The sequence below is a fragment of the Oncorhynchus gorbuscha genome, linkage group LG04 (genome assembly GCF_021184085.1).
Source record: "Oncorhynchus gorbuscha isolate QuinsamMale2020 ecotype Even-year linkage group LG04, OgorEven_v1.0, whole genome shotgun sequence".
Classification (NCBI taxonomy): Eukaryota; Metazoa; Chordata; class Actinopteri; order Salmoniformes; family Salmonidae; genus Oncorhynchus; species Oncorhynchus gorbuscha.
This window is the reverse complement of record NC_060176.1, coordinates 86607435-86634218: the sequence shown is the minus strand read 5'-3', so window position 1 is coordinate 86634218 and position 26784 is coordinate 86607435. Positions and strand designations below refer to the sequence as shown.

General features: G+C 45.6%; 1 protein-coding gene across 1 annotated transcript in view; it reads left to right on the top strand.

Annotated features, from left to right (window-relative positions):
* The window catches only part of slc4a4a (solute carrier family 4 member 4a), a 533895-nt gene that overhangs the window by 191265 nt on the left and 315846 nt on the right, over window positions 1-26784 (top strand). Inside the window, 6 exon segments of the mRNA XM_046348253.1 lie at window positions 13723-13880; window positions 13953-14040; window positions 18316-18470; window positions 18547-18609; window positions 18611-18658; window positions 18957-19131. Coding sequence (XP_046204209.1) covers window positions 13723-13880; window positions 13953-14040; window positions 18316-18470; window positions 18547-18609; window positions 18611-18658; window positions 18957-19131 — 687 coding nt within the window.

Below are 26784 nucleotides of genomic sequence, written 5' to 3'. Positions count from 1 at the left end.
GTGGACAGGTCAGCTATAGGTCAGGACTTGTGGACAGGTCAGCTATAGAGCAGCTATATGCCATCTCTAGGACAGGGCATGGGGACAGGTCAGCTATAGAGCAGATATATATCCAATCTCTAGGACAGGGCATGTGGACAGGTCAGCTATAGAGCAGCTATATGTCATCTATAGGACAGGAAATGTGGATAGATCAGCTATGGAACAGGACTTGTGGATAGATCAGCTATGGAACAGGACTTGTGGATAGATCAGCTATGGAACAGGACTTGTGGATAGATCAGCTATTGAACAGGACTTGAGGACAGGTCAGGACATGTGGATAGATCAGCTATGGAACAGGACTTGTGGATAGATCAGCTATGGAACAGGACTTGAGGACAGGTCAGGACATGTGGATAGATCAGCTATGGAACAGGACTTGTGGATAGATCAGCTATGGAACAGGACTTGAGGACAGGTCAGGACATGTGGATAGATCAGCTATGGACCATGGCTTGTGGCAGGTCAGGGCATGTGGATAGATCAGCTATGGAACAGGACTTGAGGACAGGTCAGTTTTAGGACAGGACATGTCGTCAGTTCAGCTACTGGAAAGGACTTGTGGCCAGATTAGCTATTGGACATGTGTCCGCATCAGCTGTAGGATGGGACTTGTGGACAGGTCAGCAATATGCCATCTAAGGGACAGGGCATGTGGACAGATCAACTAAAGGTCAGCTATAGGACAGGACATATGGATAGATCAGCTATGGAACAGGACTCTTGGACAGGTCAGCTATAGGACAGGAAATTTGGATCGATCAGCTATGGAACAGGACATGTGGACAGGTCAGCTATAGGACAGGACATGTGGACAGGTCAGCAATATGCCATCTAAGGGACAGGGCATGTGGACAGATCAACTAAAGGTCAGCTATAGGACAGGACATATGGATAGATCAGCTATGGAACAGGACTCTTGGACAGGTCAGCTATAGGACAGAAAATTTGGATCGATCAGCTATGGAACAGGACATGTGGACAGGTCAGCTATAGGACAGGACATGTGGACAGGTCAGCTATAGGTCAGCTATTGGGCAGGACATGACGACAGATCAGATATAGATAAGGACATATGGACATTCCTCCTTGACCTCACATTGACCTCTCCTTGACCTCACTTTCTCCTTACCCACACTGTTCTTTAGAGGTCCCTCCCTTCCTCCCTCCCTCTCGAATGGCTGGATGTCAGTTAACAGTGTGTGATGGCAGACAGAAACAGTAGTGACTGTTGGGTGGCAGGTTAGACAGGGTCCCACAGATTAATGCTGTCATTTAAGAGATTAAGACACCGAATGACCCACATGTAGAAATAAGCAAAAAAAGAAAAGTACCTTTTTCAGAACCCTGTCTTTAAAAGATAATTAGTAAAAATCCAAATAACTTCACAGATCTTCATTGTAAAGGGTTTAAACACTGTTTCCCGTGCTTGTTCAATGAAACATAAACAATTAATGAACATGCACCTGTGGAACGGTCGTTGAGACATTAACAGCTTACAGACGGTAGGCAATTAAGGTCACAGTTATGAAAACTTAGGACACTAAAGAGGCCATTCTACTGACTCTGAAAAACACCAAAAGAAAGATGCCCAGGATCCCTGCTCATCTGCGTGAACGTGCCTTAGGCATGCTGCAAGGAGGCATGAGGACTGCAGATGTGGCTAGGGCAATAATTTGCAATGTGAGATGCCTAAGACAGCGCTACAGGGGGCCAGGACGGACAGCTGATTGTCCTCGCAGTGGCAGACCAAGTGTAACAACACCTGCACAGGATCGGTACACCTGAACATCACAACTGCGGAACAGGTACAGTATGGCAACAACAACTGCCCGTGTTACACCAGGAACGCACAATCCCACCATCAGTGCGCAGACTGTTCGCAATAGGTCGAGAGAGGCTGGACTGAGGGCTTGTAGGCCTGTTGTAAGGCAGGTCCTCACCAGACATCACCGGCAACAACGTCGGCTATGGGCACAAACCCACCGTCGCTGGACCAGACAGAACTGGCAAAAAGTGCTCTTCACTGACGAGTCGCGGTTTTGTCTCACAAGGGGTGATGGTCAGACTCGCATTTATCGTCGAAGGAATGAGCCTTACACCGAGGCCTGTACTCTGGAGCGGGATCGATATGGAGGTGGGGGGGTCCATTATTGTCTGGGGCGGTGTGTCACAGCATCATCGGACTGAGCTTGTTGTCATTGCAGGCAATCTCAACGCTGTGCATTACAGGGAAGACGTCCTCTTCCCTCATGTGGTACATTTCCTGCAGGCTCATCCTGACATGACCCTCCAGCATGGCAATGCCACCAGCCATACTGCTCGTTCTGTGCGTGATTTCATGCAAGACAGGATTGTCAGTGTTCTGCCATGGCCAGCAAAGAGCCTGGATCTCAATCCCACTGAGCACATCTGGGAACTGTTGGATCGGAGGATGAGGGCTAGGGCCAATCCCACAGAAATGTCCGGGAACTTGCAGGTGTCTTGGTGGAAGAGTGGGGTAACATCTCACAGCAAGAACTGACAAATCTAGTGCAGTCCATAAAGAGGAGATGCACTGCAGTACTTAATGCAGCTGGTGGCCACACCAGATACTGACTGTTACTTTGGATTTGAACCCTCCCATTGTTCAGGGACACATTATTCCATTTATTTTAGTCACATGTCTGTGGAACTTGTTCAGTTTATGTCTCAGTTGTTGATCTTGTTATGTTCATACTGTCACGCCTTGGTCTTAGTATTTTGTGTTTTCTTTAATTATTTGGTCAGGCCAGGGTGTGACATGGGTTTATGTTGTTGTATTTCGTATTGGGGTTTTTGTATTATTGGGATTGCGGCTGAGTAGGGGTGTTGTATGGGCTTGGCTGCCTGAGGCGGTTCTCAATCAGAGTCAGGTGATTCTCGTTGTCTCTGATTGGGAACCGTATTTAGGTAGCCTGGGTTTCGCTGTGTATTTCGTGGGTGTTTGTTCCTGTCTCTGTGTAGTTTCACCAGATAGGCTGTAATTAGATTTCACGTTCCGTTTGTTGTTTTGTATTTGTAGAAGTTATTTCATGTGTCACTTTCTTCATTAAACAGAAGGGGACTAGGGTTCCAATTTGGGAACACCCCCCCCCCCCACCACGTTCAGCTGGAAGGTGGCGCATGGAATGCAAAAATATTCCTAAAAATATTTAACCTCCACACATTAACAAGTCCAATGGCTCAAATGAAAGATAAACACCTTGTTTATCTACCCAGCAAGTCAGATTTATAAAATGTTTTACGGCGAAAACATAGCACATATTTATATTAGATCACCACCGAAACAAAAGGCAAGCGGCGGCCATTTTGTCCCAGAAAAAATACAATTTAAAAGTAGGATTAAAAAATAAGTAATTCACTAACCTTTTGAAAATCTTCATCAGATGACAGTAATATTACATGTTACACAGTACATTAAATTGTTTTTGAATAATATGCCATTTATATCCATAAATCTCGGTTGACGACATTTAAAAAAAAATGCTACTCAAATGTCCGGAGAAATGATGATAGCTCCGACAGATAACGTCAGATAACAAGCAATAAACATGACTAAATATACATGTTCTACATATATTTACAAAGATACACTTCTTCTTAATGCAACTGCTGTATTACATTTATTTTTAACGTTACAGACATCGTTCACTGGGCTATACTATGAGTCGGCGCTCAGATATTAGCAGTATGTCTCCTCTACGTTTGGAGTCCACAGAAACCCCAAATAACCACATAAATATTCCCTTACCTTTGATGTTCTTCCATCAGAAGACGTAGAAGGAGTCATACTTACCTAATACATCGTTTGGTTTCAGGTTGTGTGTCCCTGTATTAGCATATGCTAACAGCTTCAGTTGAAATGAGTCAAAAATTACTTCTGGTCCAGCACTCTTGCGCATCAAAACTTCCAATTTACATATTATATGTCGATTAAACTGGTCAAACGATATGCAAAATCGAGCTTTATGATGTTTTTAGCATGTAGAACAAAGAGCAGCGCTAACAGACAAACTGGCTTCAAATGCTGGATCATGGAAAAAGACGTACTCCAAATCGGCCGCGCGCAATAGAGTGTATGTTTTTCAGAGGGACACGAGCAATTTCGCCCGCCAAACGTGCAGGGCTCGTGGGATTCTCACAATGAACGTGCCATTTGAAAGCAGACATCGCGCTGAAGAGAGACTGTTCCTGGATCGGTAGCTGCCTGGGAAGGGTGGGGGCCATGACGTCAAAGTTGACCCAACTTTTCTCTTCACAAGAGAGAGTTTGGGAGAAAGGCTGCCCTGAGAGTCCTGCTTTACATACAGACATAATTTAAACGGTTTTAGAAACTTTAGAGTTTTCTATTCAATAATAATTTTTATATGCATATATTAGCAATTTTGGGAAAAAATATTTTCAGTTTACTATGGGCTCGCACTTTCTCCAACGGGGGCAGTATAGAGGGGGAGCTCTAAGATCTTCGGATGTTTTCACTCATGAGACTCCCAGTTACACAACAAATGTTCCTTTTGTTACATAAAGATGATTTTTATATCCAAAATACCTCCGTTTGTTTGGCGTGTTATGTTCAGAAATCCACAGGAAAGAGTGGTCACGACAACTCAGATGAAAATTCCAAATAGTTTCCATAATGTCCACAGAAACATGTCAAACGTTTTTATAATCAATCCTCAGGTTGTTTTTAAAATATGTAATCGATAATATATCAACCGCAAGTCATGAGTAACCACCACGCTGCATTTCGGTCCGACTCTCTTTCTACAAACGTAGAACGCCGTTACACATACAAATATTTACACATGTTAAGTTTGCTGAAAATACACACAGTTGACAGTGAGAGGATGTTTCTTTTTATGCTGAGTTTATAGCTAATATATTGTAATTTAATAATGCGGTTTGATGGGACAGAAAGTGGAAAGGGAAGTGGAATTTTAAATGTTGCTTACTGGACCTGATCTAGATTGTGTTACACCGAGATAAGATCAGGCCAGTGGTTTAATCAACTTTAATACCTCAGTTTAATCACCCCCGACAACCTGCTGCCAAGACTGAAGACAACATGCTTCTCTGCGATTGGGGAGAGGGGTTAGAGTTAGAGATGAGGTCATTCAGAAACATGCCAGAATGTCTCCTAGATTTGGAATCTCACTGAATTAAGAGGCTCTTTTTGCGTCACAGTGTTTTTGTAATGAGTTGCCATGATGTTTTGATCTAAACCAACTAAACTGCTTCCAGTTAATTGGGAACTGCCAACCAGATTCAGATTCGTAGTAATTTGGTAAGAATTACTGTGGCAGAATGCAGTAGTGGAGAAAGACTAACAAGATAAGGATTGTAGAACTGCTTCAAATGTTCTACAAGTGTTCTGCTGTTACATGGTGATGTACCACAGCTTCAGTTGTTAACATGTTACGTGGTGATGTACCACAGCTTCAGTTGTTAACATGTTACGTGGTGATGTACCACAGCTTCAGTTGTTAACATGTTACGTGGTGATGTACCACAGCTTCAGTTGTTAACATGTTACGTGGTGATGTACCACAGCTTCAGTTGTTAACATGTTACGTGGTGATGTACCACAGCTTCAGTTGTTAACATGTTACGTGGTGATGTACCACAGCTTCAGTTGTTAACATGTTACGTGGTGATGTACCACAGCTTCAGTTGTTAACATGTTACGTGGTGATGTACCACAGCTTCAGTTGTTAACATGTTACGTGGTGATGTACCACAGCTTCAGTTGTTAACATGTTACGTGGTGATGTACCACAGCTTCAGTTGTTAACATGTTACGTGGTGATGTACCACAGCTTCAGTTGTTAACATGTTACGTGGTGATGTACCACAGCTTCAGTTGTTAACATGTTACGTGGTGATGTACCACAGCTTCAGTTGTTAACATGTTACGTGGTGATGTACCACAGCTTCAGTTGTTAACATGTTACGTGGTGATGTACCACAGCTTCAGTTGTTAACATGTTACGTGGTGATGTACCACAGCTTCAGTTGTTAACATGTTACGTGGTGATGTACCACAGCTTCAGTTGTTAACATGTTACGTGGTGATGTACCACAGCTTCAGTTGTTAACATGTTACGTGGTGATGTACCACAGCTTCAGTTGTTAACATGTTACGTGGTGATGTACCACAGCTTCAGTTGTTAACATGTTACGTGGTGATGTACCACAGCTTCAGTTGTTAACATGTTACGTGGTGATGTACCACAGCTTCAGTTGTTAACATGTTACGTGGTGATGTACCACAGCTTCAGTTGTTAACATGTTACGTGGTGATGTACCACAGCTTCAGTTGTTAATATGTTACGTGGTGATGTACCACAGCTTCAGTTGTTAACATGTTACGTGGTGATGTACCACAGCTTCAGTTGTTAACATGTTACGTGGTGATGTACCACAGCTTCAGTTGTTAACATGTTACGTGGTGATGTACCACAGCTTCAGTTGTTAACATGTTACGTGGTGATCTACCACAGCTTCAGTTGTTAACATGTTACGTGGTGATGTACCACAGCTTCAGTTGTTAACATGTTACGTGGTGATGTACCACAGCTTCAGTTGTTAACATGTTACGTGGTGATGTACCACAGCTTCAGTTGTTAACATGTTACGTGGTGATGTACCACAGCTTCAGTTGTTAACATGTTACGTGGTGATGTACCACAGCTTCAGTTGTTAACATGTTACGTGGTGATGTATCACAGCTTCAGTTGTTAACATGTTACATGGTATTTCTCCAGGTTCGAAGGTTTATTACAGAGTGTGTTATGGGTACTCTATGATGCTTGCTTTATTAATTACACTGATCACTATCCAAGCGTTCAGACATTTTTGGAAAGGAAATCACAGAAGCTTAAAAACTTATTTGGGACTGGGGGGCAGTATTGAGTAGCTTGGATAAAAAGGTGCCCATAGTAAATATTTGGATAGAAACACTCTGAAGTTTCTAAACCTGTTTGAATGATGTCTGTGAATATAACATAACTCATATGGCAGGCAAAAACCTGAGAAAAAATCCAACCAGGAACTGGGAAATTTGAGGTTTGTAGTTTTTTAAGTCATTGCCTATCGAATACACAGTGTCTATGGGGTCATATTGCACTTCCTAATGCTTTCACTTAGATGTCAACAGTCTTTAGAACCTTTTTTGAGGCTTCTACTGTGAAGATTTATGTTAAAAACCTCCTAAAGATTGATTCTATACATCGTTTGACATGTTTCTACGGACTGTAACGGAACTTTTTGCCTTTTCGTCTGGACCTGGTGATTGCGCCTCATGAATTTGGTTTGTGAACTAAATGCGGAAACAAAAAAGAGGCATTTGGACATAAATTATGGACTTTATCGAACAACACAAACATTTATTGTGGAACTGGGATTCCTGGCAGTGCATAGTAACATAATAAAAGTACAATTATAATATGCTATTCTGTCGTCAATGGATGAATGGGATGCCAGCAACCAGATAGAAACTGATAATGGTGCATGTTCAAACCAAGTACATGCTCAATGGCTTTCGATATCTGGAGATAAAACCAGGCCAGCGGGGGAGCGACTGTCTGAGAATGGGGACAATACAGTGTCTGATACAATGAACAAAATACTGTTTTTAAATCTTGTCATAAATATATTTCCATTATTTTTTTATGCAATTCATTATTTGCAATTCTTCATGCACTGGTGATTTTGTTTAGACATTTACATTTACATTTAAGTCATTTAGCAGACGCTCTTATCCAGAGCGACTTACAAATTGGTGCATTCACCTTATGACATCCAGTGGAACAGTCACTTTACAATAGTGCATCTAAAACTTAAGGGGGGGGGTGAGAGGGATTACTTATCCTATCCTAGGTATTCCTTAAAGAGGTGGGGTTTCAGGTGTCTCTGGAAGGTGGTGATTGACTCCGCTGTCCTGGCGTCGTGAGGGAGTTTGTTCCACCATTGGGGGGCCAGGGCAGCGAACAGTTTTGACTGGGCTGAGCGGGAGCTGTACTTCCTCAGTGGTAGGGAGGCGAGCAGGCCAGAGGTGGATGAACGCAGTGCCCTTGTTTGGGTGTAGGGCCTGATCAGAGCCTGGAGGTACTGAGATGCCGTTCCCCTCACAGCTCCGTAGGCAAGCACCATGGTCTTGTAGCGGATGCGAGCTTCAACTGGAAGCCAGTGGAGAGAACGGAGGAGCGGGGTGACGTGAGAGAACTTGGGAAGGTTGAACACCAGACGGGCTGCGGCGTTCTGGATGAGTTGAAGGGTTTTAATGGCACAGGCAGGGAGCCCAGCCAACAGCGAGTTGCAGTAATCCAGACGGGAGATGACAAGTGCCTGGATTAGGACCTGCGCCGCTTCCTGTGTGAGGCAGGGTCGTACTCTGCGAATGTTGTAGAGCATGAACCTACAGGAACGGGCCACCGCCTTGATGTTGGTTGAGAACGACAGGGTGTTGTCCAGGATCACGCCAAGGTTCTTGGCGCTCTGGGAGGAGGACACATTGGAGTTGTCAACCGTGATGGCGAGATCATGGAACGGGCAGTCCTTCCCCGGGAGGAAGAGCAGCTCCGTCTTGCCGAGGTTCAGCTTGAGGTGGTGATCGGTCATCCACACTGATATGTCTGCCAGACATGCAGAGATGCGATTCACCACCTGGTCATCAGAAGGGGGAAAGGAGAAGATTAATTGTGTGTCGTCTGCATAGCAATGATAAGAGAGACCATGTGAGGTTATGACAGAGCCAAGTGACTTGGTGTATAGCGAGAATAGGAGAGGGCCAAGAACAGAGCCCTGGGGGACACCAGTGGTGAGAGCGCGTGGTGAGGAGACAGATTCTCGCCACGCCACCTGGTAGGAGCGACCTGTCAGGTAGGACGCAATCCAAGCGTGGGCCGCGCCGGAGATGCCCAACTCGGAGAGGGTGGAGAGGAGGATCTGATGGTTCACAGTATCGAAGGCAGCCGATAGATCTAGAAGGATGAGAGCAGAGGAGAGAGAGTTAGCTTTAGCAGTGCGGAGCGCCTCCGTGATACAGAGGAGAGCAGTCTCAGTTGAATGACTAGTCTTGAAACCTGACTGATTTGGATCAAGAAGGTCATTCAGAGAGAGATAGCGGGAGAGCTGGCCAAGGACGGCACGTTCAAGAGTTTTGGAGAGAAAAGAAAGAAGGGATACTGGTCTGTAATTGTTGACATCGGAGGGATCGAGTGTAGGTTTTTTCAGAAGGGGTGCAACTCTCGCTCTCTTGAAGACGGAAGGGACGTAGCCAGCGGTCAGGGATGAGTTGATGAGCGAGGTGAGGTAAGGGAGAAGGTCTCCGGAAATGGTCTGGAGAAGAGAGGAGGGGATAGGGTCAAGCGGGCAGGTTGTTGGGCGGCCGGCCGTCACAAGACGCGAGATTTCATCTGGAGAGAGAGGGGAGAAAGAGGTCAGAGCACAGGGTAGGGCAGTGTGAGCAGAACCAGCAGTGTCGTTTGACTTAGCAAACGAGGATCGGATGTCGTCGACCTTCTTTTCAAAATGGTTGACGAAGTCATCTGCAGAGAGGGAGGAGGGGGGGAGGAGGATTCAGGAGGGAGGAGAAGGTGGCAAAGAGCTTCCTAGGGTTAGAGGCAGATGCTTGGAATTTAGCGTGGTAGAAAGTGGCTTTAGCAGCAGAGACAGAGGAGGAAAATGTAGAGAGGAGGGAGTGAAAGGATGCCAGGTCCGCAGGGAGGCGAGTTTTCCTCCATTTCCGCTCGGCTGCCCTGAGCCCTGTTCTGTGAGCTCGCAATGAGTCATCGAGCCACGGAGCGGGAGGGGAGGACCGAGCCGGCCTGGAGGATAGGGGACATAGAGAGTCAAGGGATGCAGAGAGGGAGGAGAGGAGGGTTGAGGAGGCAGAATCAGGAGATAGGTGGGAGAAGGTTTGAGCGGAGGGAAGAGATGATAGGATGGAAGAGGAGAGAGTAGCGGGGGAGAGAGAGCGAAGATTGGGACGGCGCGATACCATCCGAGTAGGGGCAGTGTGGGAGGTGTTGGATGAGAGCGAGAGGGAAAAGGATACAAGGCAGTGGTCGGAGACTTGGAGGGGAGTTGCAATGAGGTTAGTGGAAGAACAGCATCTAGTAAAGATGAGGTCGAGCGTATTGCCTGCCTTGTGAGTAGGGGGGGAAGGTGAGAGGGTGAGGTCAAAAGAGGAGAGGAGTGGAAAGAAGGAGGCAGAGAGGAAAGAGTCAAAGGTAGACGTGGGGAGGTTAAAGTCGCCCAGAACTGTGAGAGGTGAGCCGTCCTCAGGAAAGGAGCTTATCAAGGCATCAAGCTCATTGATGAACTCTCCGAGGGAACCTGGAGGGCGATAAATGATAAGGATGTTAAGCTTGAAAGGGCTAGTAACTGTGACAGCATGGAATTCAAAGGAGGCGATAGATAGATGGGTAAGGGGAGAAAGAGAGAATGACCACTTGGGAGAGATGAGGATCCCGGTGCCACCACCCCGCTGACCAGACGCTCTCGGAATACAGCAAATAATTACACTTGTGCCCTGGCTGGTTATATTATTATTAGTAGTATTGTCATCATCAGGTTCCATGCTGGGTGGTACATCTGTCAGAGAACAGTTCCATTGCTGGGTGGTACATCTGTCAGAGAACAGTTCCATGCTGGGTGGTACATCTGTCAGAGAACAGTTCCATTGCTGGGTGGTCATCTGTCAGAGAACAGTTACATCTGTTGTTCCTGGGTGGTACATCTGTCAGAGAACAATCTTCCATGCTGGGTGGTACATCTGTCAGAGAACAGTTCCATGCTGGGTGGTACATCTGTCAGAGAACAGTTCCATGCTGGGTGGTACATCTGTCAGAGAACAGTTCCATTGCTGGGTGGTACATCTGTCAGAGAACAGTTACATTGCTGGGTGGTACATCTGTCAGAGAACAATTCCATGCTGGGTGGTACATCTGTCAGAGAACAGTTCCATGCTGGGTGGTACATCTGTCAGAGAACAGTTCCATGCTGGGTGGTACATCTGTCAGAGAACAGTTCCATTGCTGGGTGGTACATCTGTCAGAGAACAGTTCCATTGCTGGGTGGTACATCTGTCAGAGAACAATTCCATGCTCGGTGGTACATCTGTCAGAGAACAGTTCCATGCTGGGTGGTACATCTGTCAGAGAACAGTTCCATGCTGGGTGGTACATCTGTCAGAGAACAGTTCCATTGCTGGGTGGTACATCTGTCAGAGAACAGTTCCATGCTGGGTGGTACATCTGTCAGAGAACAGTTCCATTGCTGGGTGGTACATCTGTCAGAGAACAGTTCCATGCTGGGTGGTACATCTGTCGGAGAACAGTTCCATTGCTGGGTGGTACATCTGTCGGAGAACAGTTCCATTGCTGGGTGGTACATCTGTCAGAGAACAGTTCCATGCTGGGTGGTACATCTGTCAGAGAACAGTTCCATGCTGGGTGGTACATCTGTCAGAGAACAGTTCCATTGCTGGGTGGTACATCTGTCAGAGAACAGTTCCATGCTGGGTGGTACATCTGTCAGAGAACAGTTCCATTGCTGGGTGGTACATCTGTCAGAGAACAGTTCCATGCTGGGTGGTACATCTGTCGGAGAACAGTTCCATTGCTGGGTGGTACATCTGTCGGAGAACAGTTCCATTGCTGGATGGTACATCTGTCAGAGAACAGTTCCATTGCTGGGTGGTACATCTGTCAGAGAACAGTTCCATTGCTGGGTGGTACATCTGTCAGAGAACAGTTCCATTGCTGGGTGGTAAAACTTCCCAGGCCTGCTAGGAACAGGAAGGCTGGCTTATGCTTCTGCTGATGCTCCTGGTTTTTATTTGGCTGGAATGTGGGAATGTGATTTACTGATCAGGGTCCCAGCTAATGTTGAGCTCCCTCCCTGGGTTTCTGTTAGCTGGGCTGAAGGTGTTACTAGTCATTCTCCTCTGATACAGTTAAAGTCAGAAGTTTACATACACTTAGGTTGGAGTCATTAAAACTTGTTTTTCAACCACTCCACAAATGTCTTGTTAACAAACTATAGTTTTGGCAAGTTGGTTAGGACATCTAGTTTGTGCATGACACAAGTCATTTTTCCAACAATTGTTTACAGACAGATTATTTCACTTATAATTCACTGTATCACAATTCCAGTGGGTCAGAAGTTTACATACACTAAGTTGACTGTGCCTTTAAACAGCTTGGAAAATTCCAGAAAATGTCATGGCTTTATAAGCTTCTTATAGGCTAATTGACATCATTTGAGTCAATCGGAGGTGTACTTGTGGATGTATTTCAAAGCCTGCCTTCAAACTCAGTGCCTCTTTGCTTGACATCAAGGGAAAATCAAAATAAATCAGCCAAGACCTCAGAAAAAAAATTGTAGACCTCCACAAGTCTGGTTCATCCTTGGGAGCAATTTCCAAAATCCTGAAGGTACCATGTTCATCTGTACAAACAGTAGAACGCAAGTATAAACACCATGAGACCACGCAGCCATTATAACACTCAGGAAGGAGACGTGTTCTGTCTCCTAGAGATGAACGTACATTGGTGCGAAAAGTGCAAATCAATTCCAGAACAACAACAAAGGACCTTGTGAAGATGCTGGAGGAAACAGGTACAAAAGTATCTATATCCACAGTAAAACGCGTCCTATATCGACATAACCTGAAAGGCCGCTCAGCAAGGAAGAAGCCACTGCTCCAAAACCACCATAAAAAAGCCAGACTATGGTTTGCAACTGCACATGGGGACAAGATCATACTTTTTGGAGAAATGTCCTCTGGTCTGATGAAACAAAAATAGAACTGTTTGGCCATAATGACCATCATTATGTTTGGAGGAAAAAGGAGGAGGCTTGCAAGCCTAAGAACACCGTCCTAACTGTGAAGCACAAGGGTGGCAGCATCATGTTGTGGGGGTGCTTTGCTGCAGGAGGGACTGGTGCACTTCACAAAATAGATTGCAACATGAGGTAGGAAAATTATGTGGATATATTGAAACAACATCTCAAGACATCAGTCAGGAAGTTAAAGCTTGGTCGCAAATGTGTCTTCCAAATGGACAATGACCCCAAGCATATTTCCAAAGTTGTGGCAAAATGGCTTAAGGACAACAAAGTCAAGGTATTGGAGTGGCCATCACAAAACCCTGACCTCAATCCTATAGACAATTTGTGGGCAGAACTGAAAAAGCCTGTGTGAGAAAGGAGGCCTACAAACCTGACTCAGTTACACCAGCTCTGTCAGGAGGAATGGGCCAAAATTCACCCAACTTATTTTGGGGAGCTTGTGGAAGGCAACCCGAAACATTTGACCCAAGTTAAAAAATTTAAAGGCAACGCTACCAAATACTAATTGAGTATGTAAACTTCTGACCCACTGGGAATGTGATGAAATAAATCAAATATGAAATAAATCATTCTCTCTACTATTATTCTGACATTTTATTCTTAAAATAAAGTGGGAATCCTAACTGACCTAAGACAGGGAATGTTTACAAGGATTAAATGTCAGCAATTGTGAAAAACTGAGTTTAAATGTATTTGACTAGGATGTATGCAAACTTCCGACTTCAACTGTACTTAGGGTTAGGGTTTCTGTTAGCTAGGCTGAAGATGTCACTAAATGTCCTCTGTTATTCTCCTTTTCAGCTGAAGAACAAGTTCATGAAGAAGCTTCCCCGAGATGCCGAGGCATCCAACGTTCTCGTTGGAGAGGTGGACTTCCTGGACACCCCCTTTGTGGCATTTGTCCGTCTACAGCAGGCTGTGATGCTGGGAGCTCTTACAGAAGTCCCTGTCCCCACCAGGTTAATATATAAATGTAAACTAGAGTTGTTACGGTTTGACATCATGTAATCTCTTTGGTCTTTCATCCTCAGATTCCTGTTCATCCTTTTAGGACCCAAAGGAAAAGCCAAGTCCTATCATGAGATAGGAAGAGCTATCGCCACCCTCATGTCAGATGAGGTAAGCAGAACAAGATTTCAGAGCAAGGTATTTAACCTTTACTTTTTTTACTAGGCAAGTCAGTAAAGAACAAATTCTACCCCTGCCAAACCCTCCCTTAACCCGGACTACGCTGGGCCAATTGTGCACCGCCCTATGGGAAGGTATCAGCTATGATGTCAGATGAGGTAAGCAGAGCAAGGTTTCAGAGCAAGGAATAAGCTATGATGTCAGATGAGGTAAGCAGAGCAAGGTGTCAGCTATGATGTCAGATGAGGTAAGCAGAGCAAAGTTTCAGCTATGATGTCAGATGAGGTAAGCAGCACAAAGCAAGGTGTCAGCTATGATGTCAGATGATGTAAGTGTAACGGATGTGAAACGGCTAGCTTAGTTAGCGGTGTTTCCCCTTGCTCTGCAAGGGCCGTGGCTTTTGTGGAGCGATGGGTAACGATGCTTCGAGGGTGACTGTTGTCGTTGTGTGCAGAAGGTCCCTGGTTCGCGCCTGGGTATGGGCGAGGGGACGGTTTAAAATTATGCTGTTACATAAGCAGCACAGATCAAGGTGTCAGCTATAATGTCAGAGGAGGTAAACAGCACAGAACAAGGTGTCAGCTATAATGTCAGATGAGGTAAACAGCACAGAACAAGGTGTCAGCTATAATGTCAGAGGAGGTAAACAGCACAGAACAAGGTGTCAGCTATAATGTCAGAGGAGGTAAACAGCACAGAACAAGGTGTCAGCTATAATGTCAGATGAGGTAAACAGCACAGAACAAGGTGACAGCTATAATGTCAGAGGAGGTAAACAGCACAGAACAAGGTGTCAGCTATAATGTCAGATGAGGTAAACAGCACAGAACAAGGTGTCAGCTATAATGTCAGAGGAGGTAAACAGCACAGAACAAGGTGTCAGCTATAATGTCAGAGGAGGTAAACAGCACAGAACAAGGTGTCAGCTATAATGTCAGAGGAGGTAAACAGCACAGATCAAGGTGACAGCTATAATGTCAGAGGAGGTAAACAGCACAGAACAAGGTGTCAGCTATAATGTCAGAGGAGGTAAACAGCACAGAACAAGGTGTCAGCTATAATGTCAGAGGAGGTAAACAGCACAGAACAAGGTGTCAGCTATAATGTCAGAGGAGGTAAACAGCACAGAACAAGGTGTCAGCTATAATGTCAGATGAGGTAAACAGCACAGAACAAGGTGTCAGCTATAATGTCAGAGGAGGTAAACAGCACAGAACAAGGTGTCAGCTATAATGTCAGATGAGGTAAACAGCACAGAACAAGGTGTCAGCTATAATGTCAGAGGAGGTAAACAGCACAGAACAAGGTGTCAGCTATAATGTCAGAGGAGGTAAACAGCACAGAACAAGGTGTCAGCTATAATGTCAGATGAGGTAAACAGCACAGAACAAGGTGTCAGCTATAATGTCAGAGGAGGTAAACAGCACAGAACAAGGTGTCAGCTATAATGTCAGATGAGGTAAACAGCACAGAACAAGGTGTCAGCTATAATGTCAGATGAGGTAAACAGCACAGAACAAGGTGTCAGCTATAATGTCAGATGAGGTAAACAGCACAGAACAAGGTGTCAGCTATAATGTCAGAGGAGGTAAACAGCACAGAACAAGGTGTCAGCTATAATGTCAGAGGAGGTAAACAGCACAGAACAAGGTGTCAGCTATAATGTCAGATGAGGTAAACAGCACAGAACAAGGTGTCAGCTATAATGTCAGATGAGGTAAACAGCACAGAACAAGGTGTCAGCTATAATGTCAGATGAGGTAAGCAGCACAAAGCAAGGTGTCAGCTATAATGTCAGAGGAGGTAAACAGCACAGAACAAGGTGTCAGCTATAATGTCAGAGGAGGTAAACAGCAGAGAACAAGGTGTCAGCTATAATGTCAGATGAGGTAAACAGCACAGAACAAGGTGTCAGCTATAATGTCAGATGAGGTAAACAGCACAGAACAAGGTGTCAGCTATAATGTCAGATGAGGTAAGCAGCACAAAGCAAGGTGTCAGCTATGATGTCAGATGAGGTAAACAGCACAGAACAAGGTGTCAGCTATAATGTCAGATGAGGGCTAAGAACAGCACAGAACAAGGTGTTTCCTATAATGTCAGAGGAGGTAAACAGCACAGAACAAGGTGTCAGCTATTTGTCAGATGAGGTAAACAGACAGAACAAGGTGTGACTATTGTCAGATGAGGTAAACAGCACAGAACAAGGTGTCAGCTATAATGTCAGAGGGGTAAACAGCACAGAACAAGGTGTCAGCTATTATGCTGTTACATAAACAGCACAGATCAAGGTGTCAGCTATAATGTCAGAGGAGGTAAACAGCACAGAACAAGGTGTCAGCTATAATGTCAGATGAGGTAAACAGCACAGAACAAGGTGTCAGCTATAATGTCAGAGGAGGTAAACAGCACAGAACAAGGTGTCAGCTATAATGTCAGAGGTGTCAGCTATAATGAGGTAAACAGCACAGAACAAGGTGTCAGCTATAATGTCAGATGAGGTAAACAGCACAGAACAAGGTGTCAGCTATAATGTCAGAGGAGGTAAACAGCACAGAACAAGGTGTCAGCTATAATGTCAGATGAGGTAAACAGCACAGAACAAGGTGTCAGCTATAATGTCAGATGAGGTAAACAGCACAGAACAAGGTGTCAGCTATAATGTCAGATGAGGTAAACAGCACAGAACAAGGTGTCAGCTATAATGTCAGATGAGGTAAACAGCACAGAACACGGTGTCAGCTATAATGTCAGAGGAGGTAAACAGCACAGAACAAGGTGTCAGCTATAATGTCAGATGAGGTAAACAGCACAGAACAAGGTGTCAGCTATAATGTCAGATGAGGTAAACAGCACAGAACAAGGTGTCAGCTATAATGTCAGATGAGGTAAACAGCACAGAACAAGGTGTCAGCTATAATGTCAGATGAGGTAAACAGCACAGAACAAGGTGTCAGCTATAATGTCAGATGAGGTAAACAGCACAGAACAAGGTGTCAGCTATAATGTCAGATGAGGTAAACAGCACAGAACAAGGTGTCAGCTATAATGTCAGATGAGGTAAACAGCACAGAACAAGGTGTCAGCTATAATGTCAGAGGAGGTAAACAGCACAGAACAAGGTGTCAGCTATAATGTCAGATGAGGTAAACAGCACAGATCAAGGTGTCAGCTATAATGTCAGATGAGGTAAACAGCACAGAACAAGGTGTCAGCTATAATGTCAGATGAGGTAAACAGCACAGAACAAGGTGTCAGCTATAATGTCAGAGGAGGTAAACAGCACAGAACAAGGTGTCAGCTATAATGTCAGAGGAGGTAAACAGCACAGAACAAGGTGTCAGCTATAATGTCAGATGAGGTAAACAGCACAGATCAAGGTGACAGCTATAATGTCAGATGAGGTAAACAGCACAGAACAAGGTGTCAGCTATAATGTCAGATGAGGTAAACAGCACAGAACAAGGTGTCAGCTATAATGTTAGAGGAGGTAAACAGCACAGAACAAGGTGTCAGCTATAATGTCAGAGGAGGTAAACAGCACAGAACAAGGTGTCAGCTATAATGTCAGATGAGGTAAACAGCACAGAACAAGGTGTCAGCTATAATGTCAGATGAGGTAAACAGCACAGAACAAGGTGTCAGCTATAATGTCAGATGAGGTAAACAGCACAGAACACGGTGTCAGCTATAATGTCAGAGGAGGTAAACAGCACAGATCAAGGTGACAGCTATAATGTCAGAGGAGGTAAACAGCACAGAACAAGGTGTCAGCTATAATGTCAGATGAGGTAAACAGCACAGAACAAGGTGTCAGCTATAATGTCAGAGGAGGTAAACAGCACAGATCAAGGTGTCAGCTATAATGTCAGATGAGGTAAACAGCACAGAACAAGGTGTCAGCTGAATACATGTCTGAGTCCCTACTAAATACTATGCTGCCTGTATAAATCAGTCAGATGAATGCTATACAGGTATGCTGTCTACTAGTTGAACATTCACATTCAGCCCCTTTCCAAACCAGCTGAGATGTACTTGTTGCTGATATTCACAAGTGCTTTGTTTTTTCCAGCTTTTTCTGATAGCTCACTGAGGCCCCCTGTTGGGCACCAACTGTCAGCTCTCACTTCATATTTAATTTAATCAGTAGACAATTTAAACATTAACTTTCTACTTTACAAGAGACAAAACAAACTACATAAATATGAAAATAAAAAGCCAAATCAAATCCAAGTGTTGTTGAACTGACGACTTTGTCTTATGCAGGTGTTCCATGACATAGCATACAAGGCAAGGGACAGAGAGGATCTGCTGGCTGGCATCGATGAGTTTCTGGATGAGGTGATTGTACTGCCCCCGGGGGAATGGGACCCGGCCATCAGGATAGAACCGCCCAAGTCTGTACCTTCTGCTGACAAAAGGTTAGCATCCATCTGCTGACATGATATGCTGTTTTATGCGTTTCTATACTATAGTCCTCTATATTGTGCTTCTCAGGAAGAACATGTATGCTGGAGGCGACAGTGGCCAGATGAACGGAAACACGCCCCATGATGGGGGAGGAGGGGAGGGGGCATGCAGTGGGAGACGAGCTCAAGAAGACAGGCAGGTGAGTCAACTAATGAAACACAATAAAACACTGTACTGATGAAGGCCATTGATGAAGGCTGAAACATCAAGCTTTTAATAGTTGCTTGAATAAAATAATACTTTTTTAAAGATGTGCGATCATTGCGCTTATCGTTTTTTAAAATTAACTGTTGCACCTCGACTCCCATTTCTCTTCTTCCATTCCTCTGGAGTCAACCAATGTATTTAAATGTAATGTAAAATGTATGAGTCTCAGGATAGGTTAGTGAGTCAGGGCAGGAAAGGACAACCAGAATGTTTTTCTTCATGATTTTCAGGTTTTGTGGAGGCCTCCTACTTGACATCAAAAGGAAAGCTCCATTCTTCGCCAGTGATTTCTACGATGTGTTCCACATCCAGGCACTGTCAGCCATCCTGTTCATCTACCTAGGAACCGTAACTAACGCCATCACCTTCGGAGGGTTGCTAGGAGACGCCACCGACAACATGCAGGTCAGGCTATCTCTTCTTTCTGCCAAGCATGTTGAGACCTTTGTTATGAATTAGAGGTGCATTCTCCCAGTTAAGCTAAACTATCAGGATGTAGATACTTATAGTTTGTCAACGCTGATCTACACACTGATTGTAGAACACCCCTGAACTGCATCCTGATAGTTTAAAATCAATAATCAACATAATATCACTGATAGTTTGAGACCCCTAATTGACATCCTGATAGTTTAACAGCTCTGATCTACATGCCTTAAATTACATACCCAAATATATCTACCTGTAGCTCAGGACCTGAAGCAAGAATATGCATATTTTTGATAACATTTGAAAGGCAACACTTTGAAGTTTGTGTAAATGTGAAATTAATGTCGGAGAATATATCACATGAGATCAATTTTATTTGGAATGGCAAGCCAAACAAAATTAAAAGGGCCTATTTATATAATGAATAGGGATTTGGAGGAAAGAAATGATTAAATATTAAAGCATTAGACCTCTCACTAAAGGATTCAGTCATACAAAAGTTATACTTTAACTTGGTTCTCTAGTAAATTAGTAAGAATGTATCACCCCATGTTCAAGAATGGCAATGATTAAGATTTGGTCCAAAAGATGGCAGCTCTGTGTGTGCAAATTTTCAGACTGATCCAGTGAAGAATAATCCCCCACTACACAATATTTTGCATCAAGTCTGCCAGGAGTTTGCCAGGAGTTTGCCCAAATGTGCCGAATTGGTCAAGTTATACATTAAGTACATTTATTTATATATTTTTTATTTAACCTTTATTTAACCAGGTAGGCCAGTTGAGAACACCTTTATTTAACCAGGTAGGCTAGTTGAGAACACCTTTATTTAACCAGGTAGGCTAGTTGAGAACACCTTTATTTAACCAGGTGGCCAGTTGAGAACACCTTTATTTAACCAGGTGGCCAGTTGAGAACACCTTTATTTAACCAGGTAGGCCAGCTGATTTGTAAGAGACCAGATTTTGCAACTCTTTCAGAACATCAGCTATCTGGATTTGGGTGAAGTAGAAATGGGGAAGGTTTGGACAATTTGCTGTTGGGGATGCAGGGCTGTTGACCGGGGTAGGGGTAGCCAGGTGGAAAGCATGGCCAGCCGTAGAAAAATGCTAATTGAAAGTCTGAATTTTCGTGGATGTATTGGTGGTGACAGTGTTTCCTAGCCTCAGTGCAGTGGGAATGTCACGCCTTGGTCACGGTATTTTGTGTTTTCGTTATATATTTGGTTTATGTTATTATGTTATTGTATTTTCGTATTGGGGTTTGTAGTATTTGAGATCGTGGCTGATTAGGGGTGTTGTATGGGCTTGGCTGCCTGAGGCGGTTCTCAATCAGAGTCAGGTGATTCTCGTTGTCTCTGATTGGGAACCGTATTTAGGTAGCCTGGTTTCGCTTTGTATTTCGTGGGTGATTGTTCCTGTCTCTGTGTAGTTTCACCAGATAGGCTGTAATAGGTTTCACGTTCCGTTTGTTGTTTTTGTATATGTATAAGTTTTATTTCATGTATCACGATCTTTGTTAATTAAAGACGTGAGTAACCACTACGCTGCTTTTCGGTCCGACTCTCTTTTGACAAACGAAGAATGCCGTTACAGAATCATCCACCACACTCGGACCGAACAGCGTGTTAACAGGCAGCGACAGCTTGAACAGCGAAGGGAGGACGTTATGGATAGCAGAGGCATGGAGTATACAACGTGGGAAGAAATCGACAGGTGGGCGGCCGACCCAGAGAGTGCAGGAGCCCGCCTGGGATTCGCTGGAACAGTGCGAAGAGGGCTATGGGCGAATGGAGTCTAAAAAAAGACACGCCGAATAAAGCGGAGAGGCGCTGGTATAAACAGGCAGCGACAGCTGGAGCAGCAAAAGGAGGATGAATTATTCGGAGAATGGACATGGGAAGACGTGTTGGATGGTAAAGGTTGTTACACTTGGGAGGAGATACTGGCCGGAAGAGATCGCCTCCCATGGGAACAGGGGAGGCACTAAGGAGAGCAGAGGCAGCCAGAGATAGGAACCGACGATACGAGGGAACACGGTTGGCAAGGAAGCCCGAAAAGCAGCCCCAAAAAATTATTGGGGGGGGGGGGTTTAAAGGGAGTATGGCTATGCCAGGTAAGAGATCTGCGCAAACTCCCTGTGCTTACCGGTGTGCTAGAGAGACCGGGCAGGCACTGTGTTATGCTATGGAGTGCACGGTGTTTCCAGTGCGGGTGCATAGCCCGGTGCGGCACATACCAGCCCTTCCTATTGGCCGGGCTAGAGTGGGCATCGAGCCAGGTAAGCTTGGGCAGGCTCGTGGCTCAAGAGCTCCAGTGCGCCTGCACGGTCCGGTCTATCCAGAGCCACCTCCACACACCAGTCCTCCGGTACCAGCTCCCCGCACCAGGCTTCCTGTGCGTGTCCTCAATCCAGTACCACCAGTCCCAGCACCACGCACCAGGCCTTCAGTGTGCCTCGCCTGTTTAGCGCAGCCAGAGGCTTTCTCCTCTCCTACGCTGCCGGAGTCTCCCGTCTGCCCAGCGCCGCTAGTGCTCCCAGTCTGCCCAGCGCCGCCAGTGCTCCCAGTCTGCCCAGCGCCGCCAGTGCTCCCAGTCTGCCCAGCGCTGCCAGTGCTCCCAGTCTGCCCAGCGCCGCCAGTGCCGCCAGTCTGCCCAGCGCCGCCAGTGCCGCCAGTCTGCCCAGCGCCGCCAGTGCCGCCAGTCTGCCCAGCGCCGCCAGTGCCGCCAGTCTGCCCAGCGCCGCCAGTGCCGCCAGTCTGCCCAGCACCGCCAGTGCCGCCAGTGCTCCCAGTCTGCCCAGTGCCGCCAGTGCTCCCAGTCTGCCCAGTGCCGCCAGTCTGCCCAGCGCCGCCAGTGCCGCCAGTCTGCCCAGCGCCGCCAGTGCCGCCAGTCTGCCCAGCGCCGCCAGACAACCAGTCTCTTCCAGCGCCACCAGACAACCAGTCTCTTCCAGATCTGCCAGACAACCAGTCTCTTCCAGATCTGCCCGACAACCAGTCTCTTCCAGATCTGCCCGACAACCAGTCTCTTCCAGATCTGCCCGACAACCAGTCTCTTCCAGATCTGCCCGACAACCAGTCTCTTCCAGATCTGCCCGACAACCAGTCTCTTCCAGATCTGCCCGACAACCAGTCTCTTCCAGATCTGCCCGACAACCAGTCTCTTCCAGATCTGCCCGACAACCAGTCTCTTCCAGATCTGCCCGACAACCAGTCTCTTCCAGATCTGCCAGACAACCAGTCTCTTCCAGATCTGCCAGACAACCAGTCTCTTCCAGATCTGCCAGACAACCAGTCTCTTCCAGATCTGCCCGACAACCAGTCTCTTCCAGATCTGCCCGACAACCAGTCTCTTCCAGATCTGCCCGACAACCAGTCTCTTCCAGATCTGCCCGACAACCAGTCTCTTCCAGATCTGCCCGACAACCAGTCTCTTCCAGATCCGCCCGACAACCAGTCTCTTCCAGATCCGCTTGTCGACCTGAATCTTCCAGATCCGCTTGTCGACCTGAATCTTCCAGTTCCGCCATCCAGCCAGGATTTACCGGAGCCTACTACCTGCCTGAGCTTCATCTCAGTACTCAGCTTCATCTCAGTACTGAGCTTCATCTCAGTACTGGGCTTCATCTCAGTACTGGGCTTCATCTCAGTACTGGGCTTCATCTCAGTACTGGGCTTCATCTCAGTACCGGGCTTCATCTCAGTACCGGGCTTCATCTCAGTCCCGGGCTGCCCCTCAGTCCCGGGCTGCCCCTCAGTCCCGGGCTGCTTCTGTCCCGAGCTGCCCCTCTGTCACCAGCTGCTCCTCAGTTATGTGGGGATCTGGGTGAGGAATATTAGGCCATGGTCGGCGGAGAGGGTGGATTATCCCAGGACGCGACGGGGAGGAACAAGGACATTAATGGAGTGGGGTCCACGTCCCGAGCCAGAACCGCCACCATGGACAGAGGTTCTGTCATCAAATCAAATCAAATCAAATGTATTTATATAGCCCTTCGTACATCAGCTGATATCTCAAAGTGCTGTACAGAAACCCAGCCTAAAACCCCAAACAGCAAACAATGCAGGTGTAAAAGCACGGTGGCTAGGAAAAACTCCCTAGAAAGGCCAAAACCTAGGAAGAAACCTAGAGAGGAACCGGGCTATGTGGGGTGGCCAGTCCTCTTCTGGCTGTGCCGGGTAGAGATTATAACAGAACGTGGCCAAGATGTTCAAATGTTCATAAATGACCAGCATGGTTGAATAATAGTAAGGCAGAACAGTTGAAACTGGAGCAGGAGCATGGCCAGGTGGACTGGGGACAGCAAGGAGTCCTCATGTCAGGCAGTCCTGGGACATGGTCCTAGGGCCCAGGCCAGTTGAAACTGGAGCAGCAGCATGGCCAGGTGGACTGGGGACAGCAAGGAGTCATCATGTCAGGTAGTCCTGGGGCATGGTCCTAGGGCTCAGGTCCTCCGAGAGAGAGAAAGAAAGAGAGGAGATAATTAGAGAACGCACACTTAGATTTACACAGGACACCGAATAGGACAGGAGAAGTACTCCAGATAAACAAACTGACCCTAGCCCCCCGACACATAAACTACTGCAGCATAAATACTGGAGGCTGAGACAGGAGGGGTCAGGAGACACTGTGGCCCCATCCGAGGACACCCCCGGATAGGGCCAAACAGGAAGGATATAACCCCACCCACTTTGCCAAAGCACAGCCCCCACACCACTAGAGGGAAATCTTCATGCCTTGGTCATTGTATTTTGTGTTTTTGTTATATGTTTGGGTAGGCCAGGGTGTGACATGGGTTTATATGTTGTTTTCGTATTGGGGTTTGTATTATTTGGGATCGCGGCTGATTAGGGGTGTTGTTAGGCTTGGCTGCCTGAGGCGATTCTCAATCAGTCAGGTGCTTATCGTTGTCTCTGATTGGGAACCGTATTTAGGGAGCCATAGTTTCGCTTTGTATTTCGTGGGTGATTGTTCCTGTCTTTGTGTAGTTTCACCAGATAGGCTGTAATAGCTTTCACGTTCCGTTTGTTGTTTTTGTATTTAGTTATTTCATGTATCGTTTCGTTTTCTTCATTAAAGATCATGAGTAACAAACACGCTGCATTTCGGTCCGACTCTCTTCCTTCAACAGACGAACGCCGTTACAGGATGTAGATCAGGGGTATCATCAGGGATGTTAAACTGTCAGGATATAGATCAGGGGTGTTAAACTATCAGGATATAGATCAGGGGTATCATCAGGGGTATCATCAGGGGTATCATCAGGGGTGTTAAACTGTCAGGATATAGATCAGGGGTGTCATCAGGGGTGTTAAACTGTCAGGATGTAGATCAGGGGTATCATCAGGGGTGTTAAACTGTCAGGATATAGATCAGGGGTATCATCAGGGGTGTTAAACTGTCAGGATATAGATCAGGGGTATCATCAGGGGTGTTAAACTGTCAAGATATAGATCAGGGGTATCATCAGGGGTGTTAAACTGTCAGGATATAGATCAGGGGTGTCATCAGGGGTGTTAAACTGTCAGGATATAGATCAGGGGTACCATCAGGGATGTTAAACTGTCAGGATATAGATCAGGGGTATCATCAGGGATGTTAAACTGTCAGGATATAGATCAGGGGTATCATCAGGGATGTTAAACTGTCAGGATATAGATCAGGGGTATCATCAGGGGTGTTAAACTGTCAGGATATAGATCAGGGGTATCATCAGGGGTGTTAAACTGTCAGGATATAGATCAGGGGTGTCATCAGGGATGTTAAACTGTCAGGATATAGATCAGGGGTGTCATCAGGGGTATCATCAGGGGTATCATCAGGGATGTTAAACTATTAGGATGTAGATCAGGGGTGTTAAACTATTAGGATGTAGTTCAGGGGTATCATCAGGGATGTTAAACTATTAGGATGTAGATCAGGGGTGTTAAACTATCAGGATGTAGATCAGGGGTATCATCAGGGATGTTAAACTATTAGGATGTAGATCAGGGGTATCATCAGGGGTGTTAAACTATTAGCATGTAGATCAGGGGTGTCATCAGGGGTGTTAAACTGTCAGGATGTAGATCAGGGGTATCAACAGGGGTGTTAAACTGTCAGGATATAGATCAGGGGTATCATCAGGGGTGTTAAACTGTCAGGATGTAGATCAGGGGTATCATCAGGGGTGTTAAACTGTCAGGATATAGATCAGGGGTATCATCAGGGGTGTTAAACTGTCAGGATATAGATCAGGGGGTGTTAAACTGTCAGGATATAGATCAGGGGTATCATCAGGGATGTTAAACTGTCAGGATATAGATCAGGGGTATCATCAGGGTATCATCAGGGATGTTAAACTATTAGGATGTAGATCAGGGGTGTTAAATCTATCAGGATGTAGATCAGGGGTATGATCAGGGGTGTTAAACTGTCAGGATATAGATCAGGGGTATCATCAGGGGTGTTAAACTGTCAGGATATAGATCAGGGGTATCATCGGGTGTTAAACTGTCAGGATATAGATCAGGGGTGTCATCAGGGATGTTAAACTGTCAGGATATAGATCAGGGGTATCATCAGGGATGTTAAACTGTCAGGATAGATAGATCAGGGGTATCATCAGGGATGTTAAACTGTCAGGATATAGATCAGGGGTATCATCAGGGATGTTAAACTGTCAGGATGTAGATCAGGGGTATCATCAGGGATGTTAAACTGTCAGGATATAGATCAGGGGTATCATCAGGGATATCATCAGGGGTATCATCAGGGGTATCATCAAGGGTGTTAAACTGTCAGGATGTAGATCAGGGGTATCATCAGGGGTGTTCAACTATTAGAATGTAGATCAGGGGTATCATCAGGGATATTAAACTATTAGGATGTAGATCAGGGGTATCATCAGGGGTGTTAAACTGTCAGGATATAGATCAGGGGTATCATCAGGGGTGTTAAACTGTCAGGATATAGATCAGGGGTGTCATCAGGGATGTTAAACTGTCAGGATATAGATCAGGGGTGTCATCAGGGGTATCATCAGGGGTATCATCAGGGATGTTAAACTATTAGGATGTAGTCAGGGGTGTTAAACTATTAGGATGTAGATCAGGGGTGTTAAACTATTAGGATGTAGATCAGGGGTGTTAAACTATTAGGATGTATATCAGGGGTGTTAAACTATTAGGATGTAGATCAGGGGTGTTAAACTATTAGGATGTATATCAGGGGTGTTAAACTATTAGGATGTAGATCAGGGGTGTTAAACTATTAGGATGTAGATCAGGGGTGTTAAACTATTAGGATGTAGATCAGGGGTATCATCAGGGGTGTTAAACTATTAGGATGTAGGTCAGGGGTATCATCAGGGGTGTTAAACTATTAGGATGTAGGTCAGGGGTATCATCAGTGGTGTTAAACTATTAGGATGTAGGTCAGGGTATCATCAGGGGTGTTAAACTATTAGGATGTAGATCAGGGGTATCATCAGGGGTGTTAAACTATTAGGATGTAGATCAGGGCTGTTAAACTATTAGGATGTAGATCAGGGCTGTTAAACTATTAGGATGTAGGTCAGGGGTATCATCAGGGATGTTAAACTATTAGGATGTAGATCAGGGCTGTTAAACTATCAGGATGTAGATCA